Below are 25,790 nucleotides of genomic sequence, written 5' to 3' on the forward strand. Positions count from 1 at the left end.
TATGCGCTGGCATAGCGGGAACGAGAAGGCTGAGATCAGCTGACAAAGAATACGACGCGTTGTGTGTGGTTTGCTTGGCGTGGTTTGTTTCTCTGTTTGATGACGTTCAGTTATGTTTGTGTCGTATATGTTGATTACACTGCATATTGAGTGATGATTAGAGCGCACCGTAAGTTAAATAATTCTTTACAATATGGAATCGAAAAATTCATCTGTTGCAGTTAAGAAACGTTCTTTATCATTTGATAGACAATTTTTTAAACGTTTGATCTTAGGGGTTATAGTGGTTTTAATATTTCTTGATTTTCCGCTTTTGTGTAGTGGGCACGAACACGGACATGGACATGGACATTCGCACGACCATAATCATCCTAAAGAATCACCTTCTTTTAAATACTCTCGTGTGGCAAATGAAGAGATACCTATCAAATATAGTGACAAATTACACGCTCATTCACATGAAGGTGCTACGAAATTAGGTAATACTAATTTGCAATTATGGATACATGCACTGGGTTCAACGTTATTAATTAGTGCTGCACCTATTGTGATCTTATTTCTAGTTCCATTAGATAATACAAAAGAAAAGGAACCTTTTCTAAAAGTACTTCTTAGTTTTGCATCAGGAGGGTTGTTAGGGGATGCATTTCTTCATTTAATTCCTCATGCTCTTATGTCAGTCGCTGAAGAAACAAATAATGCACATTCCCATTCACATTCGCATGGTCATAGTAATCATGGTGAACATGGGCATGATATGAGTATTGGTTTATGGGTATTGTGTGGTATATTAACATTTTTATTAGTTGAGAAATTTGTAAGATTAGTTAAAGGAGAGCATGGACATTCACATTCTCATGTTAGTGAAACTGTTAGTAATGTTGTTGATAATACTAAGAAAAAAAATAGTGATGATGAAACTGAAGGTGATAATAAAAACAAAAAGAATAAGAAAAAAGATGTAATACCTGCTTTGCCATTACAAGAAGGTGAGTAAGTTTTCTGTATGAAATTTAATTAGTACTAAGTTATATGAATCATATTGTGCATTAATTCAAAAGTTAAAATCTAGCTATGATTAAATTTCAGAAAACTAGAAATTTTAGAAAATCAAGAAATAAAAAAAAAGAAGTAAAATCAGAATTCCTTAGTGGTGTTTGTTTTCACACTTGTTAAATATAGCTGAAATGGGTATTTGTTTCTTATTTATATCTCCCAGACACTGTTTTTGGGGTTTTATTTAACAACATATTCTGGTCTGGAAGACCTACGATATAACAAACATGAACCTGTTAAAAACTATTGCCAACCCGGTTGCAAGTCCCGAATGGAGTTGCATGCAACTAGGCAGGCATTATAACTATTGCCCATATTCTCTGCTAATCTCTTAGAGATATTGAGAAGTACTTTTTAGTGAAATTGTTTTGTCACTCTTTTTTTTAATTTTTTTCCAGTGAGAATCAACTGTATTAATTCTTTTGTGACAACAAAACACTTTTCACTTGGGATAACTCCCTTTTTCATATAATATCTTTTGATTTCCTCAACCTGAACGAATGTAATTTATTATCTTTATAACTATGTTCCTAATGTGATTCATGGGTAATACTTGAACACATAAATTTTGTTGGCATATCAAACGGTGAGTAATAAAAATATCATTGGTTTTAATGCCTCTGCAATATAGCTTATCCATAAGTAATTTTACAGCTCCCTTATTTTTATTTCGCTAAACACTGTGGCCATACAAAAACCTGTACAAGGATTCATCGTCCTGTAAAATAATAAACTGTGATGTAAAATAAAACTGTGTCATGAAATTGAATTGCACGATCCTTGAACGTTGACCTTCAGACTTGCAATAAGTGGGTCATCAGCTGATACCAATAATCTATTCAATTCAATGCCTTTCTGATTTTCGAGACATCTTTCCTATCATTAGCAAACCATTTCATAGAATATATCCCAGTATCAAAGAGTTTAGAGGCAAGGGAGGGAATAGTAGTAAAAGATTACCATATACAAGTTTATGAGTAACATAACAATTTTAAAGAAGGCCATGGAAGAGTTGGGAATGACAGTCCACCTAGTACGTCTTTAATCAGCGAAACTGAAAACCATGTTTAATTTGCACATGTGCTGTGCAAGTACATCACTGACCTTTGAGCTATCTTTTTAACTCGTCAAGAGTGAAAACATTTGAAAGGGATGACTATTACTTTAGCTCTTTGAAATTAATGATTTTGTGAAGTTGGTTGTTTGTATTTTATATCGTATTTTATATTCAAAATTTGGTTTATAAATTGCTATATTCTTTATTCTGATACGACTGACGTGTTTTAAAGTATACAGTGTAATTATATTATGATATTTTAATTTAATGTCATGGAAGATTTTTTTATATTGAGTAATGATAATATCTTTGTTTATTTTAGGCATTGTTTGACAGATAAGGAATGTTGTGAACTTAAGCAAGTATACCTAAGTTTACTATAATTTATAAATTTATTTGTAATTTGGGTATAAATAGTTATATTAACATAACTTACTTATCTGAATTATGCTACTGCAAACAGCTAATTTTTGCCAATTTTTGATTCTTGCCAAATCAATAATGCAAGTCTTATTTATTAGTTTGTTGCAATAAATCAAAGGGACAAAGGAGAAAGCAAATAAAAATGAATTGCAGTTTGATTTCTTTCTCTCTTTTTTTTTTAAATAAGTAAAACATGTATATTTTTCCTTTAACTTGATGATGTTACCCATGGTTTAGAGGCAAGAGCTTCCTAACTCTGACGTATGCCTTAACTCATTTCCTAGCATAATGATGTATTCTTTTATTTCCATTCCTTATATTCTGTAAAAATAAAAGTTAATTTCATTAAGTTTTCTTCTATTTATACTCTTTTACAAATAGATATAAACAAGAAACCACAAGAAGTAAAAATACACTTATGGATGCAGTTTTTACTATCTTAAACTAGTGGTTGCTTTTCTAAAACCAGATATTTAAGGCTTCTCAAGTTGGTAGAAGACATAAAATTGAAGAGATGATGCAAAAAGCAATTTAAGTACTTAGACTGAGGATATATTTATTATATAATATTCTTACTATCAAATAAATTAGCTCCTCAAATGGAACAATAAAATTAAAAACCTATCTTTAAAAATCAAAAAAGTAAAAATTTCATTAGGATTAATTTAACTCAAATCTCCTCTGTTAAATTATTAATTAGATCAAAGTTATTTTTAATTGAAAAAAGTAATGGCTTATGTAATTTACTTTTATTTTTTCAGTGTATATTTTACTGAACGGTTTATTCTGGAAGTAATTGGTCACATTTAACTATGTGGTTTATATATTTTTTAGGGGCAATTTATATAACTTTTAATATTATAAGAGAAGGCTTGTATAAACATTATATATTGTCCTACATATAGCTGCAAAGTGAAATAATATTTTTTAAAAAATAACTCTAATATTACTGTAGCTGCGCGTAAGAATTTGTCTGTTGTCCTTGGAAATATTAAAAATAAAAATAGATCCATCAAAGTAGCAGTCATTTATAAATTAATTTGTAAAGACAATAATTGGAATTTAGGTTATGTAAGGTAAACTAAGAGAATAATTGAAACAAAGAATTAAAAATAATAAAGAAGCAATTCATTATAAGTGTAGAAAACCAAAGAAACTACTTGTAGTTCAATACATCAATACATGATGTAGAAACTTCATTTTTGAATTACAATTGGAAATTAATACAATATAATCTTTGATGATTTGATGATGTGAAATGTTAGAACGGGCCATACTTTGTTTCATGTTTTTAAAAAGTGTAATACTAATAAAAAATAAATAAAATTTTAATGTTATACTGTGATTCAATATAATTAACTCTCACGTCTTAATTAATGACATATTTATTTATCGTTTCTTTCACTTAATTTTTATAAATCTATATTTATGTTGCACATCTTAGCTGGTTTTCTAAATTCGCATCAGTGATGTGATGTCACATGATTCATGTGATGAACTTATTTTATATTTAATCTTCGAAAAAAATGTTTCACAAACATATGTGGATTCAAAAGCACTTACAACTCGTGCAAAATGTCTTAAGTTGGAATGTCTCTCGGATGTAATATAAGTATTGTAAAAATTATTTTCTGATGTGGATGCAAAAATTTGTTTCATTTCATTGTTGCACTGCAACTCAATTAACTCCATTTGCAGATTTTCAGGAACACTGTTCACGTTAACATGAAATGGGCATGAAAATATTTCAAACATTTTATCATATTTTGCTAATTCTGAGAAACGACTATCAAATGCAGTTATACGTTTTTTTATTTCATTAGCATATTTCAAGAAATTCTTAGGTTGACTTTTTGGGAAGTTATTTAACAGCGGATAATGTTGGGCATTATTATTTCTAAGTTAGCACTCAAATAATTTTTTATTAAAATCTTTGATGAAATTACAAGCATCAATTATTAAATTATCTTGCCCTTCCAAGTCCTTATTTAGCTGATTAAGTTTTTCTGTTGTACCTATTAAAAAACATAGGTCTAACAATGAATCATCATCACTTAATTCAGTAACAGATTCTTGTTTCTCATTCATAAACATATCTATTTCCTCCTGTAAATTAAAAAATCTTTTTAAATATTTTCCACGATTTAGCTATCTAACATTGGTAAAGTATACAATATCACCATATTCAGAAGATAATTCGCTAAGGAATTCTTTGAATATCCAATGCTGAAGAGCATATGAACAAATGTAATTTATTATCTTTATAACTATGTTCATAATGTGATTCATGGGTAATACTTGAGCACATAAATTTTGTTGGTGTATCGAACAGTGAGTAATAAAAATATCATTGGTTTTAATGCCTCTGCGATATAGCTTATCCATAAGTATTTTTAAATTATTTTTACCTACTAAAGAGGTGCTCCATCTGTTGTTAATCCAGAAAGAAATTAAAAATTTAAGCTATCTTCAGCTAAACATTTTTCAATCACCTAGAAAACATCTTCTCCTCTAGTTGCGTCTTTTAAATTTAAAAGATTTAACATTTCTTCTGTCACTTGTAATAAATTATTCACATTGTGAATAAATATCACAAGTTGAGATGTGTCTGAGATATCTGTACTTTCATTAAATGCCAAAGAATATGCTTTGAATCGTTTAATTTTATCTAACAAAGTTACTCATATTTCAGCTGAAATGTCATTCGTGTGATGACATATAGTTTGGTGTGAAAGACTGATACTTGAAAATAATTTGCTTTTATTGGACAAAACATCTTTTATAACTGCTTCCAAACAGTTCTTCACCAGTTCACCATCCGAAAATGGTTTCATTTTCTTTGCAGTCAGCATGACAGCAAAATAACTTGCTTTGACAATGGTATATGGTTGTTGTAATGATGACCCAAACATCATTTGCTGAGCTTTCAGGTGTGATTTAAGCTTTTAGGTGTGATTTAAACTTTTTACTTCTTTACTGAAATTTACATATTCAATATGTTTTGTCTCATGATGCCTTTTAACATTATGTTCCTTAATACAGCGACTGTCTGTACAAATTAAATATATTAATTTTGAGTTCTGCATTGTGGAAAAATAACCTTTTTCCCAATGATCCTTATATTTCCTGTTTTCATCAGCAACTTTTCTTTTTTTTTGAATTCATCTTGAAATGTTAAAAAAAAATTACTAGTTGGAAATATAAATGCTAATTGGAGCGTATTGATATATTACACAGAGCAACAGAATTTAATTTTTTAAGTAAATTTAGTATTCTTGTTTTGTAATAATGTATTAATATTATGTAAAATTACCATTATTTAATAGCTTTTTAAACTTAATGCAAATAGTGATCACTTGACACTAGAAAAGTTATAATAACTTATATCAATTTAACATTTTATTAAATTCTTACTAATTTTCAATTTTACTTGCATTAATTTTGACAATATACTCACTTGAATAAATTTCAGAATTATTTGGAAAAAAAAATCTGATTTCTTCAGATGTCACTTTTATTCACAGGGAATCAATGTTTTTTCAAACGTCGACTACTGTACCATGATGTATATATATTTATTTATTATTAAAATTATAGCTAAAATGAATTTTATGGGTGACACACGAGCTCTCCATTTTCGTTTACGTTGTACACCTCTCTCGTTTGGCTGAAAAACAACAGCGCATTGGTTCCTCATGTACAACCCGCTGCTCGATGTCATCACTCCAGTCTCCTATATTACTACGAGCAAAAATGTGTGGATTGGTTCTTTATTGCATAACTGCATTCAGATTGCAGATGAACATTACCGATGGTTGCCTAACAGAACTGATTGTTTCAGTAACATTTGGTGTTTGTGGATAACAAATGTAGAACTGATGTTCATAGTCACACTTGCGCATTATAACTATGACGCATGCAAATTTTTGTTAATTTGATATTTTTTGTATACACACAACAAGAAACAAAAGTTTCGATAGAAACATAAAATCGCCCGGCGGGCCACACAATTTAACATGTGGGCTGCATGTTGGCCAGGTCTGATTCAAAGTATTACATTTATTAAAAATTCTTTTACGAATGTTTTCTATTTTTTCATTAAATGGTTTCTCCTTCCTTCAATTTTGTTCATGGAACGGAATATCTGTTTCGTTGTTTAAAGTTTGTGTTTTTTGTGTCTTAATGGAGATAAATCTTTTACCATGACCCTACCTTAAGAGGTACATCATCAGGTCATGATGAGCAATCTGAGTTGTTGGTTTTAGTGCTTTAGATATTTTTAGGCCAAATCCATGCTTCAGTTGAGATTGATTAAATGAGAATAGTTGCTTTATTAACACAAATCGCTTTCTTAAACACTTAAAATATACTCATTTTATACTGTTTAAGAAGTATTTATTTTTTGCTTGTCAGTTAATGTTTATTTTTATACATATAATTTTCTTCTTATCCAGTGATTGTGTTACTTAAACATTAAATGGCCTATTAATTTTAGATTAAATAACTTTTTTTGTGATTTTCAATTTATTACTGAACAGATTAAAAAATTGGAGCTACTGGCTCATTTTTGGGATCTTGATTTTATGTGTTATTGAGGGCTGGATCAGTTCGATAAATCTATTATAAACTAGTTGGCTGTTGCTGTTGAGATTTGTATTATGGTGAGGGAGTAGCAATTTTTATAAAAAATAATTAAATTGATAAAATTGAAAAATTGACTTCCATGAAGTCCTACTGAGTCGTTAGGGTTTGTGGATTTTTTCCTCTATACTTTAGGGTAATTAAAATTATTACAATTTCATTTTTTCAAATTTTTTTTAATGATTTTGGTGTATTTCTTAATGGGTTTAATGATATGTTGGTGAAATTATCTAATATTAGTGACGGATTTTAATCAGCATGATATAAGTAACCTATATCATAGCTTACAGTAGTAAGCTATAAGGTTAAAGATTTGAATTATGTACACTGGATATCACTTTCTACATGCTGTCAGAATTACTGACTGGTCAGCCTGCTTGATTGATAATGTACATACAAACTGGTTTGTATAAGAGCTAATTAAAAAAATAAAACCTCATTAGATGCGTATGATAATTTATCCACTTTGGTGAAAGAGTTTAGCCAGCTATTGATATAACAATTTTTGGATAAATTTAGTACAAAGTTATTCATTTAAATAGTCCCACAAGGGATGAAAGTTACTGTAAGTATTTCTGTACCAATCAAGTGCATTCTCAAGAACCCTGAAATTACTGGCCCATTTCAGTAATTTCTACACTTTCCAAATTATAGAGAAAATAATAACACCCAATCTCCTTATTGAGTCAAATTATTTTTTTGTTTTTTCAGTTACTCATAATGTATGGGTTCAGATAAAACCTTTCTGCATTTGATGCAACAAAAAATTTTTTAAATAGGTTGAACGCAGGTGTTGATTCTGGATTTAAGGAACTGGGAATGTATTGTGACTTCACAAAGACACTCTATGCTGATAATTATTATAAGCTTCTAAATAAGTTTAGGAAAATTGAAGTTTACAGTTTAGTGAAGCTATGGTTCATTAACCGTGGCTTATTTGGATCATACTTTATGTTAGGTATCAGATAGTCAGTGTCTATAATCATTCAATTGTTAAAATAGAATTGCTACCTAACCTGCTTAAACACCATGTTTCAAAAAATTATAGTCTATATAGATGAGTTGAAAGAGACAATTTCAGAAATAAGTTTTGTTTGTTTTATCAACAAATGTTTTAATAAAGGAAAAACTGTAGAGATTTATTTAGAAGTTAGAGTTATACTTAAAACCATTGACTGGTTTAAAAGGAACTTTTCAACATTCAATCGTAAAATAAAAACAGATTGTGAGATTTAGTGCTGGGGGCATTTCTGATGTTTACCTTTTTAATCTTTTGTTGTTTGTAGTGAGAGGTACAATTTAATGACTTACAGATTGAGCAGAGCAGTTGGTACATTGAGGTGGGATCCTGAAAAAGTGGCAGTGTGATGAAATGATGTATATTTTTTTTAACTGACTAAGTTAAAGATTCAAAAATTGGTTTTGCAACTTTTAAGTAAACTCTCTTGTGAATCTTAGTAGCAATTATTCTTACATACTCCTTTTGTAACATTTGATGTTAATGTCTATTGAGTGAGCATAAGACAACTATTAACATACATGAACAAAATTCACTTCAATTAAATTACAAGTTTTTATAACTTAGACTGCTGTGAATTATAATTCTTACTTTTTTATAGAAAAATTACAAAGAAATAAAAATTGGGCACTAAAAAGGAAATACAATTTAATAAATTTTGACAGTCATAGGTCGGAGTGACTGTACAGAATACTAAATCGCTTAACTTATGATTAAGTAACTACCCATTATAACTTCTGTCATTAATGCCCATGAACTGTACAATTTGTATTCTGAAAAAACTCAACATTACTGTATTCAGAGAAATTCTTGCGCAGCATTTAATATTTGGGTTTAATTTTTATTACATATAGACTACCTTCTAAATGTTTACACCAAGGGAGTAGGAATTGTAGGATAATATACAACAAAAATCAAAGTAGAGTGTAGCAAAAATCTGTTTTAACATGAAGGACAGTACACGCCCATTGGAATATTACTGTAATGCAGTGTAGTTTTAAGTTGATTTGAAATTAAACCCAACATCAAATTGTAAACTTTATGACTGTTCTGACAAAGTTTTCCTGATACTTAACAGGTGAATCCTGAAGTATTTCTTTTTATTAGCAATAGAATAGCCTACTTACTATTTTTAATGTAATCTATTTAATGTATTGTTTTATACTGATGTAAATAACATATTTATTAGAATTTTTTATCATAAATGTGTAAGTAATGTCGATTCATTTGTTGTTCTGTTTATTTTGTTTTAGAAAATATTCAAGTAGCTGGTTACCTTAATTTAGCAGCAGATTTCACTCATAATTTTACAGATGGTTTGGCAATTGGTGCATCATATTTGGCTGGTAACAGCATTGGTGTTGTTACCACTATTACTATTTTATTACATGAAGTTCCTCATGAAATTGGAGATTTTGCTATTCTTATTAAATCTGGATGTAGTCGGAAGAAGGTAATTTCTATTTACTGTTATTTTTTATTGTTATTATTTGTTGGAAAAAGAGACTTCTTTTGGTACATAATGAAATTAATTATTTATTAATTTTGCAGTGGAAATTGAAAAAAAAGATTGCAAAAAATTTGAAATACATATATAGGTTTTTTTAATGAATTTCTTACAAATCATAAAAAAAATAGATAGAAAAAGGTAATAATCAAAACATTTAGTTTTATTAAGAATCTATTTTATTTATGTGAAATAACATTTGGTTCAACTACATAAGCATGTCCATATAAAAAGAAAATATTGTTTCTTATTTTCTTCCTTTTATGTGAAGTCTTTTTTCTTTTTTTATACAAACCAGCAGTAGTCATCTGTTATTCATTTATTGCTTAGTCAAGATTTCTTGGAAGAAAATCTATTTGCAAATGTAGAAAATGTATTTTTAGCAACATTCAACATTCCACACCTCAGTAGGATCTATAAGACTTGTACTAGGATCTTTTTTGTAGTTTCTTTTTTTTTGCTTAAAATTCCTTTTACCACTTTATGATTTCCACATTGTTAGTTTCTTTTCGTTGAGTTTTCCTTCAAAAATAGGGTCGTCAATCACCTTTCTAATATTAGGTCCAGTAAATATATCCTCTTTAAGTTTGACTTCAATTAATTGTGAAAAAAATTCTAAGCCGTCATCCTTTTATCCATGGCCTTTAAAAATTTTTTCATCAATCATGAACTTGATGTGAAGCAGAGGAAGAAGTATATTGTTGGTTTCAATGAGAGAATGTTGGAGACATTTTGTTTACCTGTTCAAAAGAAGGCTTTTGAACAAAAAAAGGAATCCTTTAGAAAAAAAGGAATCTTTAAAAAAGTGCTGTTGTGCTGCTCTTCCACCCCATAAAAATAAAAAAAACAATATTTTGTGAATCTAGTTTGAAGGTCCATCAGAGTGTAGCTATGTCCTTCAAATCTCTACAAACTTGCCAAATAAATCACTTTAACTAATCATATTACAGCTTACATAACAAACATTAAGAGCCAGTTTTTATCTGATGTCCAATTTTACAACCAATAAAAAATAGGTTTTTTCACATTTTTTTTATAATTGTACCTTGTATTTTAATACAAAATATATATCCATAAACTTAAATAAAGCTTATCTGATGAATTTTTACAAGATCTGTAATGAAAACTTGACATTTTGAAAGTAAACTTCATTTAAAAAATGTAGTCACATTTAACAAAGGCTGTTTTTCTACTGGAAGTAAACATAAAGACAACATTTCAGCATCCCTATCAATAACCAGAAGAGTTGCCATTTGCAAGGTAGAGAAAATACTGAGTTATGGATGGGGTGCAACTAATGATATGGTAATATTAAAATCTGATGTGCTGAAAATTCTTTAATGGTGAATATTTAAATTAGAAGTGAAATTATTTAGTAGATTTTACCTATACATTGTTTGGTAAATTCCTTTGTAATCGTATAGTTGTCTGCTCTGAGTCAGATCTTTTGCTGTACTAAGTCCATCTCATTTCCCATATATCTCCAGATAAACTTTTGAATTCCTTTCCGGAATTCTTTTAGATCGTCTTTATTTTTATCCTTTTCTTGCCGTTACTTCTTTTTATCTTTTACTGATCTTGATCTAGGACTGACTTTCTTAATCCTTTCTAATGGTGTCAATTAATTAGCTTTCCTATACTGCATTGTACTGATTAAGCTGGTATTTTTGGTCAGTTGTTTGTTTCACATTTCAAATGCCTCTGGCTTTTTTCCCCTTTTTTCTTAATGTTTTTATTTTACATTTCAAACAGACTTACACTCTGTCTATACTACTTAAAGATTTCACTTTACAACATGCAAACTGTTTCTTTCTGTGTGATTATTTATCTTTGGCAGCTCTGATTTTTATTTCCGCAATATTTTGTAAACATTCTTTCAAAGTTCCTATACAATTTTATTCATTTAATTCTTAACATTTTATTGATAGTATATTCTGTCAAAGTATTTTCCGATTCCAAAGTTATTTTTAAACATTATCATTATGCTTCATCTTAAAAGTGACCTACAAACTTTTTAAATTTGTTTTACTTCCTCCTATCCTGATTCTTTCCATGCCAAAGGGTTGGATTATCAAGTTTTGTAACCTTTATTTTACATCTGTTTCTGATTCAGATATAATTTTGAATTAATCCACTAATCTTTTGCTTTATTGTTTGACTTTTTAGTGATTCCCTTTGATTACATACTTTTTTATGCGTGTTAAAAAATTGTTGTGGCTGTAGATTATTTGTTGAGAATTCATCATGGAGAGGGTTGAATTATCTTTTTTTATTTTTATTTGATTTTTTCAAATGTTGCCAATTTAATGTGTTAAAATATCCCAATATATTAACAAAAACAAGTCCATGGGTACCAAATTTTGTACATGAACTAGTAGTCTCTTGTAAACCTTCATTTAAAGTAAATGGAAGATTCATTCTTAATAAAAAATTACTTATCTACAGGATTATTTGAAAACAAAAGCTGACAATGTATTTCATAACTTTCCTGGCTATGCTGTTCAAGTTATGCAATTCATTTTTGGGTATGTCAGAAAGTTTTTTCAATTCAATCATTTTAAATGTATCTTAAAGATAAAATAATAACTTAATATTCATTTTTTCACAAAAAAAATGATTTATGAATATCTAAAAAGCTCAAAAGTATAAACTTCAATACCCAGGAAAAAGATGAAATACAAAATCACCATTAAAGAAAGAATAAAAGTAAAAATTCAAAAATTACAACAAAAAAGAACAATAAAAATGAACAATTGAGTAAATCACAACTGGCCAAAACTCTCTTTGCGGGAAAACCTCAAGAGATTCCCCCACCGGGACTCCAGTCTTGACACCCTGCCTCTAATGGAGAACACCCAGAGGGATCCCCCACTGGGACTGCGATCTTGCATTCCTCAATGGCGTCAGCAAGGGAGTCCCCTCCTGATCATTGGCCTCCCATCCCTCCTGGCTAGGGCTGTCCCTACAGACACCGCAGCTTTGTTCTGCAAACTCCAGCGAATTTATGACGTGGGTGAAGTCACCTTACGTCCACAGCCTCCAGGCGCACGTCCATGCAATTTGCATGTGAGGCACCAAGGTGCCTACATACAGTCCTTTCACAGGTGGCCAGGCTTGCTACAGGTAAAGCAGTGGCCACTGTGATCTGGTCCAGATCACAGATTATTTTTGGCCTGGCTTCCAGTACCAAAAATAAGTCATCAAAGGTGTGCCTTATCACACAGCAGGTCACCCATCCAATTTGAATACGCCTATTGTACAGAAGCTTGTCTGCCAAGATGGGCAGCACTGCCAAAGTGACCACTTGCATCACCCCAAATGCTGGCAGCATGGATAGTGTATCTAGTGAGAGCGACTCCCCTGTAACCTCACAAAGTTCCTTTAGGAACTTGTCCTTCATAATAAGTACGTCCATGTCCTTAACAACATGGACTCTCTTCCCATGGTCACATGGTGACATGGTCACCTCTTCCCATCAGAGCCATAGTGGCAACTTCCACCTTTTCGGCAATGTCCTTGCTAAGTTGATCAGTCACACCACTACCAGCTCACATTCGGAGGTATAGGTCCTCCCGCTGCCCCTTTTGTACAGGACCCCAAATTCACCTGGCAACACTGTCCCTTTGATGAATAGAATGAGGTCAGCATAGGTCTTGCCTTGTGCTCTAACCACCACCACCACCTTTGTTGTTGGCAGACCCACAGATGGTCTCTTGCTCTTTAACGACATCGCCAATGGTACTTGTGAAAGACACACATATTGAAATTTTGAATTTATTCCTGTTGTAACATCTATTTGTGCACATTCCTTTTTAATTGCAATCGACTAGACCAAAAGTGTCCATAAAAGCCCCAAAAAAAATTGGATTTGGACTTTTTCTCTTAACTGCAGAAATCAGTCTTCATTGAGAGCTTTTTAATGATATGTCATAAGTGGTACTTATTTTCATTGGTTCGAGAGTTATAGCCAAATAAAATTTTAATTAATGAAATATTTGGATCGTACAAGGGGAAGGCATGTCGGTTTGAATCCGACTTTTTTTTAACATTTTTTTTTTTAATTTAAATATATTGATATATTAATAATTATTAACCTCTGATTGTAAAAAAAAAATATGTGTATATGTAATTTAATAGGCGTACAAGGAAGTCATGTGGTCTCCACATCAGATCTTTTTTATTAGTGTGAAAAGGGTTTATTATTGATTGGAAAAAGTTGGAAGATTCTCAAGCACTTGATGGGTTTTTTTCGGTCTCCACATCAGATCTTTTTTATTAGTGTGAAAAGGGTTTATTATTGATTGGAAAAAGTTGGAAGATTCTCAAGCACTTGATGGGTTTTTTCTTAATTAAGTGAACCAATTTAAAATTGAAGTAATTGAACCAATTGCTAATTGAAGTACTGTTGTTGGAATTTTTTATTTTAAAAATTTAAGAATTTAATTATTATTATTTTGTATTCAATATTTTATTGGTGCAGTTGTGTTCTTGACTTTATTTTATTACTAGTATTATTTCTATTTTTTAGGCTATGTGGCTACAGTTAACAACAGCAGTCGGTGCTCTTACTGGGACTGTGATATCATTATCAGTAACAGGAATTGGTATGTTGTAAATATTTATTAAAAATTACTATACTGTAAATTAATAGAATGTAAAATTATACTGCAGTAAATGCATTAACCACTTTCTAATAAAATATTACATTGCATTTTGTTTTAAGAAAAAAGGTAAGTGATCAAGTGTTTTATATTTTAGTTTTACCCAGTTTTTTTGTGTTAAATTACAGTACATTTGAAAAGTAACTGCAGTTGTTATTGGAAGTAATCCCCATAAATCTCCATACATATCTGCACATATTTCTTCTTGCACTGGAAGACTCGCAAGTTGATCATGTATAGTGTTCTTGGTGAAATCATGAATTGCAGTTTGAAGATCCTAGAGGCACTGGGGGTTTCTTCAACGAAAGTTACTTTTAGCTTAGAAGTAAAGTAAATAACTCCTGAAATAAAAATCCGGTTGGCTGAAGTCCAGAGAACAAGGTGGCCAAAAGCCCTTTGAAATGATTCGATGTCTGAAAACCTCTTATAGTAACTTCATAGACTGTCTACTAGTATATATGGTCGTATTATCTTGTTAAATTCAAGGATTATTAATTTTATACTCAGTTAGTTCTTCCATAAACTGGTAATAAGGTAAATTGATTGTTTCTACGAAGAATATTGCCTGATTATTCTTTTCCTGGATGTGTCAACCCACAGTCTAATCTGGTCATTTAGAGGAATTTTCTCTTTTTTTTTATGGCATGTGGATTGTTGACAGACCAAAAACATAGCCCACCGGACTATGTTAACTCGTATTGGTTTGCTTGGCATTTCTCCTGCCACCACACCATTCGGTCACCCTAAAGCATAAAACCGAATGTCTGTGCCACAAACGGCTACTGAGCCTCAAAACAGTTTAGTGACCAGTGTCCTACATAGCTCCTACAGCTTACTTAACAGCATGAGCGGACTAAGCGTGGTACTGTACATTACTGGCTTACGTGTACTACTACTAAAAATATATTTGACATCCATAAATTAAAATTTAGTTTGTCAAGACAGCAATTCGCTGCCACACTTAGGCTGCTGAATGCCAGCAATTACCTGTCCACCATATTAAAGCGCTTGGAGCCCTAATTGGCACCAGCCAATTAGCGCTTTGGTCAGCCATATATCTCAAGGTTAGCTTCCCACAACAGTGCATTTAGGAGTCTTTCCCTTAAGTAAACTACTGATGTCGGTTGAACATAGAAACTGCATCAAGGAACTCCCACATGGTCCAACAATGCAGCTCTCACCACATTGACTCGCTGCTTGTGAGTGGCCAATTTTCCCCTTGACATCTAATTTCCAGGGTGGCCCGGTCTCTGACCCCCCCCCCCCCCCAAGAGCAGGGCAGTCAAACACCATGTGTTCATTTGACTGGACCTCCCTGAAGATGCACAGCTCATCAGCTGCCAGGCAGAACCAAAACAGATATTGGTTCAAACTTACATGGTTGGTGAGCACCTGGGCACCTGTTTCCTTTAAAAATGAACTTGAGGCATACCATCCCTCCAGATCCCATATAAACTTGTACAGGGATCTTTCCTGTACAGAGGAAAGTAAAGAAAGTAAAAGGAACTATCAGCAATTAAGAAATGCTATAAACAGGAAGTGCAAACTGGCGCAAGAAGAGTGGATTAAAGAAAAGTCTTCAGAAGTGGAAAGAGAAATGAACATTGGTAAAATAGACGGAGCATACAGGAAAGTTAAGGAAAATTTTGGGGTACATAAATTAAAATCTAATAATGTGTTAAACAAAGATGGTACACCAATATATAATACGAAAGGTAAAGTCGATAGATGGGTGGAATATATTGAAGAGTTATACGGAAGAAATGAATTAGAAAATGGTGTTATTGAGGAAGAAGAGGAAGTTGAGGAGGATGAAATGGGAGAAACAATACTGAGATCTGAATTTAAGAGAGCATTAAAAAATTTAAATGGCAGAAAGGCTCCTGGAATAGACGGAATACCTGTAGAATTACTGCGCAGTGCAGGTGAGGAAGCGATTGATAGATTATACAAACTGGTGTGTAATATTTATGAAAAAGGGGAATTTCCGTCAGACTTCAAAAACTTCAGGCTTCAAAAAAAGTGTTATAGTCATGATACCAAAGAAAGCAGGGGCAGATAAATGTGAAGAATACAGAACAATTAGTTTAACTAGTCATGCATCAAAAATCTTAACTAGAATTCTATACAGAAGAATTGAGAGGAGAGTGGAAGAAGTGTTAGGAGAAGACCAATTTGGTTTCAGGAAAAGTATAGGGACAAGGGAAGCAATTTTAGACCTCAGATTAATAGTAGAAGGAAGATTAAAGAAAAACAAACCAACATACTTGGCGTTTATAGACCTAGAAAAGGCATTCGATAACGTAGACTGGAATAAAATGTTCAGCATTTTAAAAAAATTAGGGTTCAAATACAGAGATAGAAGAACAATTGCTAACATGTACAGGAACCAAACAGCAACAGTAACAATTGAAGAACATAAGAAAGAAGCCGTAATAAGAAAGGGTCCGACAAGGATGTTTCCTATTTCCGTTACTTTTTAATCTTTACATGGAACTAGCAGTTAATGATATTAAAGAACAATTTATATTCGGAGTAACAGTACAAGGTGAAAAGATAAAGATGCTACAATTTGCTGATGATATAGTAATTCTAGCCAAGAGTAAAAAGGATTTAGAAGAAACAATGAACGGCATAGATGAAGTCCTACGCAAGAACTATCACATGAAAATAAACAAGAACAAAACAAAAGTAATGAAATGTAGTAGAAATAACAAAGATGGACCACTGAATGTGAAAATAGGAGGAGAAAAGATTATGGAGGTAGAAGAATTTTGTTATTTGGGAAGTAGAATTACTAAAGATGGACGAAGCAGGAGCGATATAAAATGCCGAATAGCACAAGCGAAACGAGCCTTCAGTAAGAAATATAATTTGTTTACATCAAAAATTACTTTAAATGTCAGGAAAAGATTTTTGAAAGTATATGTTTGGAGTGTCGCTTTATATGGAAGTGAAACTTGGACAATCGGAGTATCTGAGAAGAAAAGATTAGAAGCTTTTGAAATGTGGTGCTATAGGAGAATGTTAAAAATCAGATGGGTGGATAAAGTGACAAATGAAGAGGTATTGCGGCAAATAGGTGAAGAAAGAAGCTTTTGGAAAAATATAGTTAAAAGAAGAGACAGACTTATAGGCCACATACTAAGGCATCCTGGAATAGTCCCTTTAATATTGGAAGGACAGGTTGAAGGAAAAAATTGTGTAGGCAGGCCACGTTTAGAATATGTAAAACAAATTGTTAGGGATGTAGGATGTAGAGGGTATACTGAAATGAAACGACTAGCACTAGATAGGGAATCTTGGAGAGCTGCATCAAACCAGTCAAATGACTGAACAAAAAAAAAAGTAGTAAGTAGTAAGTGCCTTAGTCTTCTCTTTCCCCTTAACTCGTACTCATAATTCTTCATTATTCCCTTTCCTAAGGAACAACACTTTTCCAGCCTCTTCTCGGTCAACATTTTTTTTCATAGTCCTTAAGAGATCTGCATAGGACCTGCCCTCTGCTTTGACTATTATAGTTCGGCTGTATTGTACAGGTGGAGTAGCATGTTTGATCCATGGACTTTTGCTTTCCTTATTTGCATAAGGAAAGCAAAAGTCAGAAGTTGCAAAACTTCTGACTTTGGAATCAACACTCTCATTTGGTCTTCTCTACCTTTGTTAAATATACTAGTATTTTTCTAATGAGGTTCCCAAGTCTGTCTCTTGGTAGCATAAAAGTGAATCCGCCAGTGGAAGTGATCTTCTTTCCATTGTTAAACCAAACATCTAATTGAAAAACTAATGCACGGACTGTCTTCAGCGCCAAATTTCGCTTAATTGGAATACCCACTCGCCAAAATTATGGGGGGAGCTTTTTGAGGGGGGTCAAGGGGCTCTTTGGTGGTTGGGTTTCAATTAACCGTTCGTTTTAGGAGTGGTCGACCTGGGACTATACTTAATTTGCATTCATACATATAATCCTCATTCATCCTCTGAAGTAATACCTTACAGTGGTTCCAGAGGCTAAACAGAAAAAAAGAAGAGAACATAAACTTCTTTGTGTGTATATATCCTGATAAGTGGAATCACTCATATCAGTATAGAAAACATAGTCCAAACTAACATCAGAATTATTTACTGGAAACTGGTGAAACTATTCATAGTATTGAATTTACTTTCCATAGTCTGTGGCCAATAACTTTTGAAGCACTTTCACTTTCTGTGGGATGAGACTGAGCTTCTTACGAACCGTCTTGTTTGCAATTGCAACACTGTTGTATTTTTGTCCAATCAACCTTCTCATATCTCTGCTGCAATGCAGCTTATATGTGAAAAACTTCAAGTACTGATTGTCTACCATTTCACTCAGTCCTTTAGTAATCTCATTTCCCTAAATTTCTCAATTAGTGCTTGACACTATGTCAATTAGGAACCAGTGTACTAGAAAACTTGGAAACAGAAAATTAGTCTTTCACTGTGTGTGTACTCACTATGCATATGAAAGACATATTAAATGAGAAACATTTGCCATTTTAAAGTTAACACTATTCTGATTCACACAGAAAGATCCAGTCTCAATCATTCAAAAGAGATAAACACAAAACGAATAAACATAGTTCATTTCATTGACAGACTGGCTCACAGAAGCAAAGTTCAAAAAAAGTTAGTTTGAGGAAATCATGTTAGGTTGGATGTGAAGATGTCTGTTTGAGGCCTACATGAAAGCGAAATTTGATATGTATTTACTGATTACTGATGCAAATATCTGCCGAGGCATTTACATCGGTGGCATCTCGACCGAGGCCTGGCTGATGACTGTAGATGTAATCAGTTAGAGGATCTAAAGCCCTGAAGGGCTTTACCGGAGGGTACAGTCCCTCCGGGGTTGGAACAGAGGGGGTGGTGTGGTGACCGGTAATGTCATAAGGTGGGTGTCTTCCCCCTATGAGGTTGGGAGTGCATTAATAAATTTTCTTTTAGAATAAATGTTTTTCAAATTGACATTTATTTTAGTAATTAAGAGGCATGTATTGTTTTACTTTATGTATTGTTACATGAAGTAAAACTACATAGGTAGTTTACCTAAGGGAAAAAACTACTACCGTGCTGCTGTAGGAAGCTAATCAAGAGATGTGACTGGCTACCAGCCAGATAAAGGCTCCAAGTGCTTTAATGGTGGACAGGAACACTTGCTGGCATTCAGTGGCCTAGGCGTGGCAGCAAATTGCTGTCGGACACGATAAATTTAATTATTGATAGTCATATATGTTTCAGTAGTTGATGGGGTGCATCTACCCATTTTAGTGATATATGTCAAGTGGGCAGTGGGACACGCGAGCAGTGTGTGGTACTACGCATTTTTCCGCTCAGGCTTTTAGGTTAGCTCTAGAAGCTAAGGACACTGGTCGCTAAACTGTTTTGAGACTCAGTAGCTGTTTGTGGCACAGATATTTGGTCTTATGCTTTAGGGTGACCGAACAGGGTGATGGTGGGAGAAATGCCAAGCAAACCAATTATGTATTATTAAAAAAAATATATATATTGTGATTGTAAAAATGGATTCTATATTACGATGTTTTATTGTATTTAAAAAATATTCTCTTTCCCATAAAAAAGGATGGTTTTTTTTTTTTTTGGGTTTGTTTGTTGTATGTGCTCACATTTATATATTAGCTGCTATTGGTGCAGAGCGGACAAATGGTGGTGCCGAGCTGCTGTGTGCAATGCACAAATGATTCATTTGTTCAAACAAATTAAGATTATATTTGTGTTTTGAGGATAAAAAAGGAAAACATTGGGGTTAGACCTGTGTTAAAAAATCACAACTCTAACAGCTGATCAAAAATGATCAGGATTTTGATGGTTTTTGTTGTTAATATGCTAAATTCATGAATATTATTTAGTTACAGTTAAAACATTAGTTTAGTTACATTAAAAAAATTTAACAAAATCATGTGTAATGAAACATAAACAATGAAAGATTTTTGCAGCGGGTTGTAGGTTCGCATTTTTTCTAGTAATAACAACAATAATAATGATGACTGTTAGAAATTAGCTGCTTTTAAAATTTGATATATGAAATAAAATTGTACTTTATTGTGTCAAGTATATAAGATATAATCCACTTAATTTGGATCTTCTACAGGAAATTTGTAAGTTTTTTCTGATTGTTGTACTTGATTCGTAATCCAAGTACAGAGTACTGAAAAATTAATCGTTTCGAGGTTGGGTTATTAGCAAAATTTTGTTTTTCTATGCTAAACTGATGAGGTTAATAAACCACTTTTGAAATTACCTGTGAAAAAAGAACAATTAAATGGCTGTCACTTTGGTTAGGGTTGTCTTAGTTCTAAGTATTTTCTGTCAATTTTTGTGTGTGTGCACATGTTCGCGCGCGTGAGAGAGAGAGAGTGAGAGAGGATTTTTAATACTTGTTTGTATAAAATAAAAATCTAACAAATAAATCTAAGAAAGCTGATCTATTTTTCTTTTACAGATGGTGCAGCCACACAATGGATCTTACCATTTACTGCTGGAGGTTTTATTTATATTGCAACTGTATCTGTCATACCAGAACTTCTGGAAGATACAAAATTTTGGCAGTCTGTTAAAGAAATAGTTGCATTGCTGTTGGGCGTTTATATGATGGTTCTAATTGCTAGTTATGAGTAATTTTATTTACTAGCTTTTAATATTAGGACAGATGGAGTGCCCTAATATGTTTTCCTTTAAATAAAATTACATCTATAGGTGAATGAAGTTGAAGATTAATTCACTTCTATTTTGAAGATAACATTTTCAGGTTATAACCTAATATTAGTGTTCATAAAATTTAAAAAGCCATTCTTTTAAAATCCCAGTAGTGTTCATTACTTAACTGTTATACTCGAAATGTTTTGAATGACATTTATAGAACATTTGTTGGTTTTTTTGTGTATATTTTTTCACAATTGTTACAAATACTTTTATCTAGTTATTTTATACTCTTTTGTAATATAAAGGGTAATATGGAAGGGTTTCTTATTAAAATAAGTAGAAAAAAGTAATAAGTTTAAGTAAGAACAAATATAAATTAATAAACCATCAAACTGATTTTGAATCAGATGAATATATTAAATATTGGCAGCAATGAATTGGGATAAATAAATGTTTGTGTGCAAGTTATACACTTTATTGATCTGGTGGTGGTTGTTTTTTGTGAAGATTGATGGGTAATGGCCTGAAAATGTTATCTTGGGATTTGATATAAGTTTATCTTCAAATTAATTTGTGTGGAGCTATATTAGTAAAGAAAAAACAAATTATTTACGTACATTGGAAACATATATGCTCTGTTTATAAAGGTTTGTTTTTATAATATTAGTTATTTTTATAATATATTGATTAGAATTATTATTCTCATACTGCAGTTAAAATCTCTTTATATATTTTTCATTTTAATATTTGAATGTTTCATGTTTGCTGTTTTATATTTGATTTGATATATGCTCTAAAGAATTTTGTTATAAAAAATTGTAAAATTCCTTAAAAAATTTAAAAAAAGAATCTAGCTATACTTGCCTACTATTTTGAATTTTCTTTTTTTCTGGAAACTGATCACATGTAGATCACAATTGTGTTTTGCTTTAGAAAGCGATGCAGGTTAATACAAACATTAATGCTCCACATACAGGCGTCCCCCTACCCTCTTAGTCCAAATGCGGCAGATGCCTTAGCTGACCATTTATTAGCAATTAAATTTTGTTGATAAATAATTTGGGTTCAAATATATGACAATTATATTGCTTTTCCATCAAAATCTAGAGTTTCTCCCTTAAGAATCAACTGAGACTTTATAGTGGATTACGAGGCTACTAAGCTGTTTTTTCATATGTTTTTTCAATTTGTTTTATTACAAACCTATTAGGAGTGAAGTGTTATGTAATTCTAAATATTGGTATAAGAATTATATAAAATGTATGTGGGTGTGTAACACTGGAAAGTAGTGCCAATAAGAGTAAGACTTGCTTAATTTTTGTTTAACCTTTGTTCTATTTCCCAGTTAGTTAAAAAAGATTATTTAAAATTTTTTATTCTTCTTTGAGTGTATCATTGCTATTAACTTCAATAGTCATTCTCTATTTAACATTGTTCTTTTTTTGGACTTATCATATTGCATAATAAGTTTTTGAATACCCTTGCCTTATTACTTCACTGCAGGTTCTAAATGTAATGTTTACTTCCTTTAACTTTTTATCACTTGCAAATCACGTATTCTACTAAGCTATAATTAAGAGGTAGTTGAGGGTAAATCGAGGCTTTTAGGTGGGTATTCAAAAACTTCAAAGCCTCCAGGAATTTTTTTGGATAATGGTGTAAGAAATGAGTGAAAATTTTTTTAGATTTCTCAAAACTTTTGAGGCTGATCTTACCTGACAGATTTATCGAATGAAATAGCATATCATCAGAATGAAAGTTGGATTCCAGTTTGTTGAATCATCATAGAAATTCTTTTTTCTTGTATTAAAGTTTTAACACTCATTATATTTTATCCATCCAAAAATGAACATAAGATAGACCTGTTTTGTTCGTTGATAAATCTTAATGTCAAGTTTTTTTCATTAAGAAATGAAAATGGTTTTAACCTAATACAACATAGAATTTTGAAATTAATTATTTATTATAAGAAGGTAAACCGCATAAAGCATGACAGAACTGTAGTGAAGTATTTGAAAATTTATTTATTTATCAGTAAGTAGTATATAAATTTATAATTTAGTTTAATTTATTTCTAAAAAATCCAATTTTTGTTTGTTAGATTTTTTTCAGCACTGTGTATCTAGATTCAGTTTAGTATTTGACTCATTTCCAATCTAATATATCTAGGGATGAACGTTAAAGATGGGGAGGGACTGGTAAAATGATAACGTGCTGTAAAAGGATTGGTACAATTTTAATATATTTATTTTTAAATTTGTTTCTTTTTTCTTTATATATATATATATGAATTTTTTTATCTGAATAAATATGTAAAGTAATAAAGAGATTCCCTGTTTTATTTAGTATTAATTTTAGTAGTTAGTCATACAGTTTTTACAGGTGTGCTGATTTGTGCAGAATTAGCTTACTTTCATGTAATTGGTTTATATATATATATATATATATATATATATATATATATATATATATTTATGGAGATTGGTGGTTATGTATTAATTTATATTGTATGTTGTATATAATGTATTTATACTTAAGTTGAATTATCATTTTTTTAAAATTTTTATATTACAAGATTATTTTTTTTGTTTATTATTTTTGTATGTATTTGTAATCAACTATGTTAATTAAACTTATCATTAATTATATATCAATAATTCCCTTAGGACATTTTATTGTAGTTCATTATATTAATATTTTTAATGACTGTTCGTTTCTTAATCTCTCTCTTAATAAAACATAAAATGATTATGTAATTATTAATTTTATACATGACTTGGATGATTTCTCTTGAATTGTATAACTATTAGAGTTTGTTGTGAATAAAGTCAGAGTTATAAAATCATCTTTTGTATTTATTGAACCAGACTATCTAGAGTTAGTTTATCATAATCTAATTTCAGTGTGAAAATTGCATTAAGGATTAATAATTTAATACTTTTCCTATGAAATAAAGACTGCTTAGTTAAACAGTGTAAAAGTGATCCAGGTCCAAGTACTGTTTTATTTTATAACTTGTAGTCAAGGAGGTGATGTGACCATTTTATAATGTCTTTAAAAATTTAATTAATAGATTGTAGAAGATGGAGTCAAAATAGTTAACTCTTAATACAGGTACTAATTTTTTTTTGTGTTGGAAAAATTACATAAAAAACTGTAAAATGAATAATATTTTTTTAAAGAGGTGCAGTGTACTATATTACCCAAGATAGTCCTCTGTCGATTGTGAATAGGATATATGAGGGTCACACACGAGTACCTGAAGTCAGGAAGACACGCACCCCTATGCACACGATGCAACTGCCGCATGACTGTGCACCACATACTCATAGATTGCATACGTTATGCGGCGTTGCGTCATAAATTTAATCTACCCAGAAACATCCGTGGTGTACAATGATAATGAAATTTTAAACGAGATGTTTCTATTTCTGCGTAGTACTGCGTTAATACAAAAATGTTAATATTGTCTTGTACATTTTTTATGTTAGATCTTTTATGGTTTTTAGTTTTCTTTTTAGTCTTTTTATTATCTGAGAATGGCCCTTTACACCCATCTCGGACTTTGTTAAATTCTATTCACTTTTGATTTTATTTTAGATTTTATCTGTGATATTAGTTTGTAAGTTTTATTCATCTTTTAGATTAACTTTATTTTCTTTTATTTTTTAATAAAAAATAATTCTGGGTGATGATAATGCGCAGGCGTTTTTCACCCCCTAAAAAAAAAATAAAAAAGTACTCTGCACCTCTTATAACCTGAAGGCTAGACAAAGACTGGAAATCTCATAAGGTAGCAACTCACGGAGATTGAATTTTGTGAAGTAAAAAAAATGACAGTAGTCAAAGAAAGTCCTTCCTCTTCTTCACTGCCTTCTTCTCTTTCTTTTTAACAGTGTGTCCAGTGACCCTCTCCTCTTATTTGACTTGATCAGTACTCTTGCTGATCCACGCTTCTCTATTATAGAAGAACCACCATCCCTAGCTTCTGTCTGTATAACTGGATAATTTGTAAGTGGAAGTCTCGTAGATGACCTTGACAAATTCCTCTTAAGCTTGAAACATTTTTCAGCCAAAAAAATGTTTTCAAGAAAACAAAAACTGCCTGCCTAATATTCAACTCCCAGAAAAGCATGTAGACCTACGAAGGAATGTAATAAAAAACCAGAAGCCAAATGCACAGTTTTTATACTATTTATGTAGTCACACAACCAATCTCTCTGTAGTATTGACAATTGAAAATTTGTTCACTGTTATTAGTAATGGACAAAATGTAACCTGACTTCATTAAGCTGACTAAGCACCTAAAATTATACTTATTGTTATACCTTCCTTTTTTTGTGGAGGAATCCTCTTACAGACCCGATCCTTATAAAGAGTGTGTCGCACACAACAGGTTCCACTTGGTGTTATATAGGCATATGTATGCTTGTGTATACCAGCTAAATCTTTATCTCTCCATCATTTTTACCTGGGACTGCAACAAAGCATCAGTTCAGGGAAGGAGCAACTTTCTTGTCGCAAGTGGGTTATGCAGCTGCTGACAAGACCTGTCAGAACCAGGTGTGCACCCTGCCTCATCGTACACGGATGATCCCAGCAGGTCAGGCCCTGTCCTGACATAGCAGGATGCCTATCTCCTGATCTAACATCTCAGAGGAGGCACCACTTTCCTCTTCCTGATGCCCTCCAACAAATGTAGACTGTTCATAAACGCACTGGTTCAATCACAAAATGGCTTGCCAG

At 31.6% G+C, this 25,790-nt stretch overlaps 1 protein-coding gene across 1 annotated transcript; it reads left to right on the plus strand.

Moving 5' to 3' along the window:
- The first annotated feature begins 33 nt into the window (after positions 1–33).
- On the plus strand, positions 34–23,883 carry Catsup (zinc transporter catecholamines up). Its single transcript, XM_075355914.1, has 4 exons — positions 34–989; positions 9,449–9,648; positions 14,231–14,306; positions 20,845–23,883. The coding sequence occupies exons 1-4, from the start codon at positions 194–196 to the stop codon at positions 21,018–21,020; spliced, it is 1,248 nt and encodes a 415-aa protein (XP_075212029.1). The 5' UTR covers positions 34–193; the 3' UTR covers positions 21,021–23,883.
- Positions 23,884–25,790: the final 1,907 nt, after the last annotated feature.

The sequence above is a fragment of the Lycorma delicatula genome, chromosome 2 (assembly GCF_047948215.1).
Source record: "Lycorma delicatula isolate Av1 chromosome 2, ASM4794821v1, whole genome shotgun sequence".
NCBI lineage: Eukaryota > Metazoa > Arthropoda > Insecta > Hemiptera > Fulgoridae > Lycorma > Lycorma delicatula.